The 12907-nt window shown below is 42.7% G+C and overlaps 1 protein-coding gene across 1 annotated transcript; it reads left to right on the forward strand.

Annotated features, from left to right (window-relative positions):
* The first annotated feature begins 10230 nt into the window (after positions 1-10230).
* LOC133959257 (interferon-induced protein with tetratricopeptide repeats 1-like) lies at positions 10231-12828 on the forward strand. The gene is made up of 2 exons (XM_062394380.1): positions 10231-10301; positions 10993-12828. Exons 1-2 carry the CDS (start codon positions 10297-10299, stop codon positions 12287-12289), a joined length of 1302 nt encoding a protein of 433 aa, XP_062250364.1. The 5' UTR covers positions 10231-10296; the 3' UTR covers positions 12290-12828.
* Positions 12829-12907: the final 79 nt, after the last annotated feature.

Genomic DNA, 12907 nt, shown 5'->3' on the forward strand with positions numbered 1-12907 from the left:
CTGTGTGTGTGTGTGTGTATGTGTGTGTGTGTGTATGTGTATGTGTGTGTGTAGGTTTATACCTGTACACAATATATATCCAAGTGTAAAAGCTTTTTTTTGAATACTTTTGATAAAACAAAACTGAAGAAAAAGGTTTCGTAGTTATGGTTCTAGATCTCAGATCCAGAAGGAATAGAGCTGCAGCGAGAGCCTGTTCCTCTTACTTCTTATTTCCCTTTTTCTCATAATGTTACAATATTAATCTCTGAATCTGAGAGTTTTCTTACGATATGATTCTAATGCTCTGCAGAGACGATGGATGACAAAAAGCGCGGATCCTTCAAGTCGGGTCAAATCCTTAATTTGACGTATTCCTTCACCGACATGACAAAACGTTAACTTCTCACGTGAAAAACATCTTCCACGGTTTCTGTGTTGACAGACAGTGACGGACGTAACAAGAGGAAAACTAGATGGAGATTCAGTCTGATAATCAGGTTCGGTTCAGTTGTGGATGTCAAGGAAATGACACAACGTTAGAAAACAAGTGTTTCGGTGGAAAGACGTCGAGGTTGATCCGAGGGAGGGTGAAGGGATGAAGAGAGACAGAGGTGAAGATCAGAGACAGAGGTGAAGCTGCAAGATAAACCTCCATCAGCAGCTGCAGCTTAGACTCTAATAAATGTTGGGTGAGGAGTAAATTGCCTGCTGGCCGCCGGTGTTTGACCACAGTCTGCAGTCGCTGAGCCTCTGAACTCACATCTGAAAACACAACACACCTCTGAGTTCCCTCTCTGCCGAGGCCTGAGAGCAAATAGACCTTTGTGCGCTCGGTGCACGCCGCGGGAATCACAAGATCAACTGGAGAAAAACATTCATTCCACAAACTGGACGTCGGGTTTCTCTCTCTCCGTTCCACTCGCCTCCGTCTCGGGATCTTAATCTTTCAGGATTTAACTCGACTCGTCCGAGTTCCACAGATTTCTGTCCGATTCGTTAAAAAGCTGGTTTGAAGCTGGTTTGTTTGCAGCATCGGGTTCTTTGTGTTCGACAACCAGACACATCACAACACAAACCTGGAGCCAACACAAAGCCGGTGGCGCTCGAACACAGAGCGAACCATAAAGGCCTGGGAAGGTTTCAAGGAACAATCGGGTTTACAAGGATGTAAAGACACTGGAGGAAAAGAAAAGACACAACGACACATTAAAGACCAACAACTGGTTTGAGTTGTTAACGACTTTCGTTCTGGAAACTGTTTCCTGGTTAGAAGACTTCGGAAGCACCAGAGAGAAACAACGGGCCGGTCAGATCTCACAGAGGGAAAACTATGAATATATAAAAGGACAAAGTTGTGTTGTTCTGTAATTCGATTTATCTTATTTCAACAGATGCTATGAAATGACGTTTGTGTCTTTTTTCTCTGAGCTCCGTTAATGTCCATAAATTACAAAACAACATTTTGATGCCGTCGCACAATCTTTAATAATCTCTCACTAATAATCTGCCACTGAAAATCCATCGTTTCCTCGTGTTATCACAGCGAGAAGCTGATTCATAAAATATTATTTATATATTTGTGTTAGAAACATAACTCTGTTGTTTCAGGTTTAAAGATCGTACACGAGCGAAGCAGCCGTTAGCTTCCAGGCAGCGTGTCCTCACCTCTGTGTGTGTGTGTGTGTGTGTGTGTGTGTGTGTGTGTGTCTGTGTGTGTGTGTGTGTCTGTGTGTGTGTGTGTCTGTGCGCTTGTCTCCCGTCCTCCTGTCATTCTGATTCCACCTGGCGCTGAACACCACCGCTGGCCTCGTGCTTTTCTCTCAGCAGAAGGTCACCTGCACAAAAAAGATGAAATATTCCATCAAGTGATGAAACGACTTTCACACACACAACTTTATTTTAGCTCTCGCCCCCCCGATGCTGCGACATGAGGACACACACTCGCCGCTCAGTGGACGCACTGTGATCTGTTGTCTTCTAAAACACAACGATGGCTGAAGGTCCTGGCGAGCGACCATCACGGCTCAGGAGGGAAACTCAAACCTTTAATGTTTGTTGTTGTGTGTTTTGTCGTCACTGTGTCAACACAACTTCACAGCTCTAGTCTGGGCCGGACGCCAAGGTCGTCGGTTTGAATCCCCCTGGCTTCTCCTCCAGTCGGCAGGTTGAAGTGTTGATGTGTGTTGTGTACACGCTGGATGAATGTGTGTGTGTGTGTGTGTGTGTGTGTGTGTGTTTGTGTGTTAAAAAGCGTTTTTCTTAAATCCAGTCCATTTACAGCCGTGTGCGACCGTGCTGTTGCCATGGTTACAGCAGTAAACAGCTGTCCCGTCCCTTCGGCGCCGACGGAAACATCTGGAAAGACGGATTATTAACAACACCATCTATCAGAGTGTTGTGTTCCACTTGTGTGTTTGTGGTGATAAAACTTTGTCTCAGAAACACACAACGTCTGTCCAGAGATTTCTGTTTCATTACTCTATTCTCTGTGAAGGAGCCTCATTCCATTTGAAATCCTGCAGTTGTGTTGTTTTGTGTTGTGTCGTGTCGTGTTGTGTTGTGTAGCATGGTGTAGTGATGTGTTGTTTCAGGAGAAGCTGTGTAGAAACCTGCTTCATCTGGATTTGAGTCTCTGAGGTTTTCTCTGGTTGTAGATGTTCATCCACAGGCCGCTGCTGCCCCCCAGTGGCTGCTGCAGCAACACAGAGCAACACACAGCAACACACAGCAACACACAGCAGACACAAAGCAACACACAGCAACAAAAAGCAACAAAAAACAACACACAGCAACACACAGCAACACAAAGCAATACACAGCAACACACAGCAACACACAGCAAGACAAAGCAACAAAAAACAACACAAGGCAACACACAGCAGACACACAGCAACACACAGCAAGACAAAGCAACAAAAAACAACACAAGGCAACACACAGCAGACACACAGCAACACACAGAAATACACAACAGCACACAGCAAGACAAAGCAACAAAAAACATCACGAGGCAACACACAGCAATACAAAGCAACACACAACACCACAAAGCAACACACAACACCACACAGCAACACACAGCACCACACAGTAACACACAGCAACACAAAGCAACACACAGCAAACCACAGCAAACCACAGCACCACAAAACAACACAAGGCAACACACAGCAGACACACAGCAACACACAGCAAGACAAAGCAACAAAAAACAACACAAGGCAACACACAGCAGACACACAGCAACACACAGAAATACACAACAGCACACAGCAAGACAAAGCAACAAAAAACATCACGAGGCAACACACAGCAATACAAAGCAACACACAACACCACAAAGCAACACACAACACCACACAGCAACACACAGCACCACACAGTAACACACAGCAACACAAAGCAACACACAGCAAACCACAGCAAACCACAGCACCACAAATCAACACAGAGCAACACACAGCAACACACAGCACCACAGAGCAACACGCAACAAACCACAGCACCATAAAGCAACACACAACACCACACAGCACCACACAACACCACACAGCAACAGACAATAACACAAAGCAACACACAGCAACACACAGCAACACAAAGCAACCTCCCTCCCTCTGATGACTCACACAGAAGAAACTAGTGAAGTCAATAGAAACGTAGACAAATTAAATCTCTTCATTGATTTTATATATTTTTCTTTTCTATTCAAAATAATAATAAAAATATTAGTTTCAGTTTTTCACTTTGCAGTGTTGGAATATGAGTGAGATATTTTCAAATAACTTTGGTTCAGGTTTTGATTTCTGGAAATAAAAAGACAAAGATGCAGAATAACTAAATTGAACCATCTTTATATTTATTTTATAAAACTATATTTACTGTTGACATCAGGTATTTTTCTAAGTAAAATCTTTTCATTTGATGTTACAATGATTTTCTCTCGCTGTTTGAATAAACCTGTTTGGATTTTCATGTTTCCATCAATACTTAATAATGTGATTTTGATCCCAGAAGAAGAAGAAACTGTTCAAATTGCACGTGTCACCGGAGGGCGGGCAGAGAGGGGCCGCAGCACCCCCTACAGGTCAGGAGCTGTAACAGCAAGGCAAACAAATTATGAATTATGAATTATGAATCTAAATGTAATTATCTATCAGCATTTTGAGAGTCACACAGTACAAGACCTCACATCCAGTAATGAATATTTTACACTATTTCATTTTATTTTAGAAAAACTCACAGAGAAGCTTTCATGACAACCACGGCTCCTGATTGGTTCATCATATAAAACCACCTGATACAGGAACATGAACAGAGGTTCGACCCCCTGCTGGGACCAGAGGGGAAAGCTCCACATGTTCATGGTTTATAAACTATGCGTATTGGGAATATGCTGCTTTAAAGGACTTTTAAAATAGTCATATTGTTAATTATTTTCTATTTTACTTTGAAAAAACTTTCTTTGTGTGTCATCTGCACGTTCTACTTCCTGGTTTGACCTGTTTCCCTCCTTGTGATCCAGACCTCCTGTGTATTTAGTGTCTGGGCTCTCGACTCACTTCTGTGCTGCTCCTTGTTTTTGAGTTCAGTTTGTTTTCTTACTTGAGTTTTGAGTTTCTGTATTTCCATCTTCCACCAAAAACCATAAATCTGTCTGATCTCTGCACTTCGGCTCCTTGTGTCTCCATGAAACTGTCAGATTCATAATCTGTGCCCTCAGATGTTCTGAACTCGTTCCTTGGATGTATGCTTTCAAATAACCTAATAACAAAGAAACACAGTAAATACAAAAAATGAAAGCGTCCTGTGTGATGCACAGTCAAGGTCCACGTCTCTGTAAAGCTTTCAGCTGGTGAGAAAATCAAACTACAGACGGGCCGAGAGGAGCTGAGTCAGATTCATCATGTGAAGATATTATGAAGTAAACAAACCTCCAAGTGCCCCAGAAATCACTGAGAAGCACTTTCCCTGCTGGATCAGTGCACTTCACTGAGACTCTGAACTCAAGACAGAAGCTGTTTATTTTATTTGTGTGTCTGTTTTCTTTTCACACACAACTTTGGCAGAAATCTGAACAAAATAATCGATAAATGCAGCAGAATAACCAGAGATTCAGAGAACATGTGTGTGTCTGTGTGTCTGTGTGTGTGTGTGTGTGTGTGTGTGTTTGTGAGTCACGATGTGTTGTTAAATGAAGTCGAGTCTGAGCTGCAGATGTTTGGACAGAAGCTGAGTTGGAGTTGTGGGAAGTTGATCCACGGCACTCACATTCCCTGTGGAGGATTTATTCCTGGAAGACGTTAAAAAGAAGAAATGATATGAAGTTGTATAATTGCTGTTATCAGGGCTGAGCAGATAACAGACGCTCATTCAAGTTTCTAAAGGCGTTTAAGTGTAATTTCCTTGGCTGCAGCACTTTTCTTTAGAAACATAATTTCATGCAGCAGAAAAATGTCAGGACACAAACTGCAGAGGGTTGAGTTTACTGCCCCCTGCTGGTCGAGAGGCCAAACGACCTGAAACTCCTGAAGTCCAGTCTTCTGTCCTCAGATGTTTAGAGTCTGGTTGATGAAGAGGAAACTCAGGAAGAGGAAGAAGGAAGTTTGTCAGTGTGTTCAGGCCTCAGGATATAAAAGATTGTTTTCATTGTGTCTGTTTGTAAGATTACTCAAACATGGCTGCACAGATTTTATTGTAACTTTTGGAGCTGAGGTGGATTCAGGATTTTCTTTCTGTCGTATTTTGAGAGGAAGTTAGACTTTGGGACGGCTCCTCGTTTTTTTTAATTTCCTTGTTTGTTTGTTTGGTATCGTCCTGTTTCTTCCAGGTTGGATGCTTCGACTCTTTGTGGGTTTGTCTTTGTTTGTTAATCTTTGTTAATGTTGGTTGTGGTTAGTTTTACTTCTCTTTAATAATATATATTTGTATATAATTAGTGAAAATCCTTCCAAGTGGTCATAACAAAGAGAACAATGAAATATGACTGGATAAATAAATGAAAGTTTGTATTTTATCTGTGATTTGATGAAACTCTTCATCAACAGTATTTGCTTCATTTCCAGTTACATTGTTTAATCCACTGGTTTCCTGTGTAGAGTGTGGAACCCTCTGAAGAGACACAGGACAAATTTGAGATTCTGAGCATCTGAATTTAAGACTTGAACAGATTGTTTAGAGGTGAGACACCTTCAGTGGAACCTTCAGACATCTGAAACATGAGCCGTGGACCCTGACGGGACCTGGACCCTGAATCCTCACGTCTTAACTTCAGCTGTGGGATAAACGTAAAGTGACGGAACACATGTTGTTTCTTCTTTTATATCGAATGTGACAAACTAGTTTAATCCACTAATTATTCAAATCGTCATAGTAAGGAAGATTAAATCAGTAAATGAATCATAAACAGAAGTTCACTCCTTTAGTTTCCCACAAGCAGCAGTTTACTTCTTCAGCTTTAAATCATTTCCCAGCCGCTTCATCCCCTCAGCCGACCGGAGCTCAATTAAAAACCTGTTGTTCTGCTTTTATCCAGCGTTTCGGACTCTGCAGGTGAATCCACGTCTCTGCTCCTGGGAGTCGCTCTGCAGCCAGACGTCCCCGTCAGGCAGCAGATTCATGCTCCACTTACCTTATTGGACTTTACAAATAAAACACCAGTCCTGCTTTAACCGAATTGGATTCCCTCTCAGCTCCACTAACTCACACGTGGACATGTTTAATAGCGAACTGTGCATTAACCTCTGTTTCTTTCCCCTCAGACCTGTTTCCTCTCCACGTGTGGGGCAGAGAAAGTGTTTGTGTTGCTCTTTTTGTGTTTGCTTGAATCGAAACTGGACCAGTGTGTCTGTGAGATGAATGTTTCCTCTCCGCGGACTGAGCTCGTTATAAACTCTCAGAGCTCGTTTTGGCCTTTTAGACCGGCCGGAGGAGGAAGTGGACTCCTGCAGACGATCGGCACTAAAACACTAACAGCTCCATCAGTGTTACTCAGGATCCACAGAGACTTCCTCTTCCTCTTCCTCTTCCTCTTCCTCTTCCTCTTCCTCTTCCTCTTCCTCTTCCTCTATGTCTTCCTCTTCCTCTATCTTGGTGTCTGGCACGGCCTCCACCTCTTCCTTTTCCTCTTCCTCTTCCTCTTCCTCTTCCTCTTCCTCTTCCTCTTCCTCTTCCTCTTCCTCTTCCTCCGTGGAGTCCCCCTATCACCCTCACTCTTCTTCTTCTTCACACTCCTTACATTTTGGTTGAAGTCAGGTGAACCCAGCTGCTGCATTTGTATCGTTTCTGTGTGTCTGTGTGTCTTTGTGTCTTTGTGTATGTTTGTGTGTGTGTGTGTGTGTATGTGTATGTGTATGTGTATGTGTATGTGTATGTGTATGTGTATGTGTATGTGTATGTGTATGTGTAAGTGTAGGTGTAAGTGTAGTTGTGTATGTGTGTGTGTGTGTGTGTGTTTGTGTGTGTGTCAGTTTACATTTACATTACATTACATTTCATTGAGCTGACGCTGTTATATCCAAAGCGACTCACAACAAGCATGAACCATGAGGAACAAACCAGAACAATTAGAAAGAGCAACATGTGAGTGACATGTGACGTGAAGTGACATGTGATGTGTAAGTGCTGCTAACCTGTTAGTTTAAACATTTATTCAAGGTGTAGTGTGAAGAGGTGTGTTTACGAGCTGGACGATGTGTGGACGTTGTGTCCTGATGTCCATGTGGAGCTGGTTCCACCGTTTAAGAGCCAGGACAGGAATCTGTCCCTCGCAGTGAGGGAGCAGCTGATTGGTCGATGCAGAGCGGAATGGGGTGTGGGCTGGTCTGTAACGTGTGACCATGTTCTGGATGCAGACTGGACCCGATGGCACCAAGTACTAGTGATTTGAAACAGATGCGGGCAGCCACTGGTAACCAGTGAAGGGAGTGGGGGAGTGTGAGTGAACTCAGGATGAAGACCAGTAGAGCTGCTGGTTTCTGGAGGAGCTGCAGAGGTCGGGTGGCAGCAGCAGGTCGACCTGCCAGGAGGGAGGGGCAGTAGTCTATAGGCCTGAGATGACCAGAACCTGAACCAGAACCTGGACCAGAGCCTGCACCAGATCCTAGACCAGAACCTGCACCAGAACCTGGACCAGAACCTGCACCAGAGCCTGGACCAAAGCCTGAGTGAGAAGGGGGCGGGGTCTCCTGATGTTGTGAAGCATGAATCCACAGGAATGTGTTGTTGCAGTAATGTTGGAGTGACACATCCTGGTTCCTCCCAGGTTAATCTTTCTATTACAGACAAATGAAAGTTAAGTTTCTGTTTTTGTGTATGTGTGTGTATGTGTGTGGGTTTGTGTGTGTGTGTGTGTGTGTGTGTGTGTGTGTTTGTGTGTGTGTGTACGTGTGTGTTTGTGTTAATTTATTTTACAGACAAATGAAAGTTAAGTTTCTGTTTTTGTGTATGTGTGTGTATGTGTGTGGGTTTGTGTGTGTGTGTGTGTGTGTGTGTGTGTGTGTGTTTGTGTGTGTGTGTACGTGTGTGTTTGTGTTAATTTATTTTACAGACAAATGAAAGTTAAGTTTCTGTTTGTGTGTGTGTGTGTGTGTGTGTGTGTGTGTGTGTGAGTGTGTGTGTGTATGTGTGTGTTTGTGACAATTTATTTTACAGACAAATGAAAGTTGCAGTTTCTCTCGATTGCTTAAGCACGATTTTGAAAACAGGGCCCGGTGTTTCAAAACACTACACACAATCAGCACAACGACACACACAATGAGCAGAACACATCAGATACTTTGCAAAATGAAACACTGTACACTAATTTATTAAAACCATATTTTGTTACCATATGAAACACACACGTTTCATATGACTTAATTCAGTTTGAACCAGTCACTCACTGCTGTTGCTAAACTGAAACACTTTAGAAATTCTACTCCTCAGTGATTTGAGTACTGTGAGTGAAGAACACAGAGAAAGTGCAAATATACAATAAATTCACCAAACGCTACACAAGACCAATTGCATTAACACTAAAATCAAAAGCATTACACAATTATCAAACTTAACACTCAGACTCACACTTTTCGCAAAACACTAAACACACTTTTAATACATTAGATACAGAATGATGTCACTTCCTTCCAGTTCCAAAGCACTGACTGTCAAACTACCCCCCCCCCCGACCCCCCCATGAGCCAATTGGTTCAACAGCCATCAGGTGCACAAACACATGATTGTTTCACTGTAAACACACCAATCAGGTTTAAGCACGATACAAATACAGCAGCTGAGTTCACCTGACTTCAACCAAAATGGAAGGAGTCAGAAGAAGAGGCAGAGTGAGTGTGGGAGGGGGAATCCACGGGGGAGGAGAAGGAGGAGGAGGAAGAGGAGGAGGAAGAGGAAGAGGAAAAGGAAGAGGAAGACCTGAAGCAGGATGAGAACGTGCTCAAAGAAGAAGAGGACCAGATGAACTTCATGCAGCACTAGTTGACCCTGTAGGAACCACGGCCTGAGGCTGAGGGAGCTGGACTCAGAGTTCAGATCTCAGCAGATCTACAGTGAAATCTGTCATGTGACCTGAACTGGATCCAGAACCTTCTGTTGGTCTGATATTTACTGAGTTTACGGTTTCATGCACACGACTGTAGTAGATTGAAAACTGGGACATGTTTTGTTGTGATTCTCCATGTTGACATGTTTACTGATTTGGGTGTAAAGAGAGAAAGACATTATATTTGTATCAGTCTGCAGCATCGGTCTTGTGTTGTGTTTGGTGAATTTATTGTATATTTTTACTCTCTCTGTGTACTTCACTTACAGTACTCTAATCACTGAGAAGTAGATTGCAAGGAAGTGACATGATATACTTTTATATGTGTATTTGTTTGTGTTTATGTGTGTGTGTGTGTATGTCAGTTTCTTTTACAGAAAAACTGAAATTTAAGTTTCTGTTTGTGTGCAGGTGTTTGTGTGTGCTTGTGTGTCTGTGTGTGTCTGTGTGTGTGTGTGTGTGTGTGTGTGTGTGTGTGTGTGTGTGACTAAGTTTCTTTTACAGACAAATGATGGTTAAGTTTCTGTTTGTGTGTGTGTGTATGTGTGTGTGTGTCTGTGTGTGGGTGTGACTAAGTTTCTTTTACAGGCAAATGATAGTTAAGTTTCTGTTTGTGTATGTGGTTGTGTCTGTGTGTGTGTGTGTGTGAGTCAGTTTCTTCTACACACAAATGAAAGTGAAAGTTCGCCTCAGTTCGCGACGCGTCGCCTCGTGAGCTCCATATAACGCCGCTCCGCAGTCAGACGTCACACAGCTGCAGAGTCCGAGGAGACGAGATGAGGTGAGTTCACTTCATTCACGATTCTTCATGAACATTAACGATCCTTTAAGTCAGTGACTGTGTTTGTTTCATCACGTCATCTTGTGTATTGACCTTATTAATAAGAATAATGTGAATCAAAGCAGCACTGACATTCACAGACATATCTGTGTCTGTGATTATGTTGATTGTTATGTAATCTTATTATTATTAATATTATTATTATTATGTTGAAGACTTTTATTTCACACGATAAACGGTGCAGGAAATATTTGAAGGTTTTATCCATTCGGCTGCATTTGTGTTTTTCCTTTTATTTATAAATCTTTATCATAAAGTTGAATGTTAAACTTTGTCAAAATGGTTTGATACCATCATCTCAATAATAATTTTTAAATGTATGCATCGGCTGTAAATGATAATTTGATATTATAGATGTATTACTCCCTGACACTGAAATCTGACCAGGGTCTGATATTTATCATTATTGTTTATAGAGAACTTTTCAAAAGCCAGATACAGAAATCACACAAAGCAGCACTAAAACTAATGAGACATGAATTTATTTAAAGATAATTTGTTAAGATAATTATAATAAAGTAAAATCAGGAACATTGTTTTTTTTACAGTTGAATGAATCCTTTGGTCAGAACATTTTATATCAATTCACTGGTGATGTGTTTTAATGTTAGATTAATTAATCTCCCATCAGTGCTGGTCAGAGTGAAATACCCCTGGAGGGCAGACTGGGGGCGCTGCAGTGCCACTTCACCTGGGATCTGGAGCCCAGCAGGGACGAACTTTTGAGAATCAAGGACAAGCTGCAGGACATCGGCACAGAGGACGGATGCAAGTGGCTGGGACACGTTTACAACCTGCAGGGGTTCGTCCACTTCCAGCTGGGCTCCATTGAAGAGGCCAGGAGTTTCTTCAGCAGAGCCGAGGAGGCCTTCAGGCGGATGAGAGGAGCAGAGGAGGGTCCCTGGCTGGTGGTGACCTACGGGAACCAGGCCTGGCTGCACCATCACCAGGGAGAAGATGCAGAGAGTCGGGCTTGTCTGTCAAAGATCGACGGCCTGATGACTGAGAGTCCACCGCAGGACGAGCTGCACCCGGAGATCTGCGCTGAGAGAGCCTGGACTCTGATGAAGTTCAGCGGAGAGCAGAATCTTCTGGCAGATGATTACTTCCAGAGAGCCATCCGGATGCAGCCGGACGTGGTGGAGTGGCAGACCAGCCACGTGTTATGGTTAGTCAACATGTCCAAACACAGCGAAACAGGGCTCAAGGCAGACATCATGGAGAAGCTGAGAAAAGCCAAAGAGCAGGATCCAGAGAACCTGTACCTCGCTGCCGTTTACCTCCTGCAACTCGTTAAGAAAGGACAAACAGACCAGAGTGGAGCACGTGAGTTAGCCACAAAGGTTCTGAGAAACCCAGTCAGCAGCTACAGTGGAATTAAACCTTTGCTGAGGTTTTACAGAACCTTCACCTCCTTGGACGAGGCTGTGGCTTTGGCAGAAGAGGCTCTGAAGCTACATCCGGATGAACGTTATCTGAAGAGATGTGCCGCACTGAGCTACAAGTGGAAGATCTGGGAGAAGGACAGTCTCCCAAGTCCGAGCCTGATAGAGAAAGGGATCCGTGTCCATGAGGAGTTGATTTCTCTTTATCCTCATTCCTCATTCATGAAGAGAATGGATCTCGCAAGTATTTACGCAAAGTCAGAGACCACCAAGGCCAAAGCTGAGAAGATCTACAGGGAGCTGCTCACAGAGGATCTGCAACCTGCTGACCAACAAACGTTCTTCAACATCTACGCTAAATATGTGTTCTTCACTCTACGGCAGCCGAAGATGTCAATCAAGTATCACATGAAGGCGGCGGAGATACCGATCAAGTCCTTTCATCAGGACAGCAGCATCCAGTCTCTGGAGAAGATCAGACACCGAAAGGGGAACCAAGAGGTCGACAGGTTTCTGTCCAGGCTGAGAGAGTCTCAGAGATAAATCCACCAGATATCACCCACACCCAATCGGAATCTATTTGCATTCATCTGATTCATGTTTGAGATTAACGACATGTAGCTTGAGAATGTTCTGATGGTGGTGAAAAAAAGATACGCATTAAAAAGTCTTCAATATAGTTTTTATATCTGTAGAATAGTTTTTTTATGGTTTTCAGAGTGGTTGTAATATTGACGTTATTAATAGTGATGCATATGTAGCAGCAGGTTTCAGGTATGAGAGATTCATACATTATTATTAGAGGAAGACAACATTGAAACATATTCTTAAAAAACATATTCAGTGGAAACTGGCTGCAGTCATCATGTGTTGCTGATGTGGAGGAAACGTTTGCTCGCTCCTTTAAAAAACAGCTTGTTAGTTTATTGAACAGAAAAGACTGTGTATTAAATGTACTTATGTTTTGAGTGATGAAAATTGATCTCTATAAAGTGTATTTCTTCATTTGAATGTTAATTGTTCATTTGTTGTATAACCTGAGTATATAACTTTGCTAATACTATTAAACACTTTGTCTTTAATTGTGTCTAAATCTATTATCAAACCACAAGTTCTAAAAGCTGCTGCTGTCGATATTAAATATGAGAAGTTAATGTGTCC

The sequence above is a fragment of the Platichthys flesus genome, chromosome 8 (genome assembly GCF_949316205.1).
Source record: "Platichthys flesus chromosome 8, fPlaFle2.1, whole genome shotgun sequence".
Classification (NCBI taxonomy): Eukaryota; Metazoa; Chordata; class Actinopteri; order Pleuronectiformes; family Pleuronectidae; genus Platichthys; species Platichthys flesus.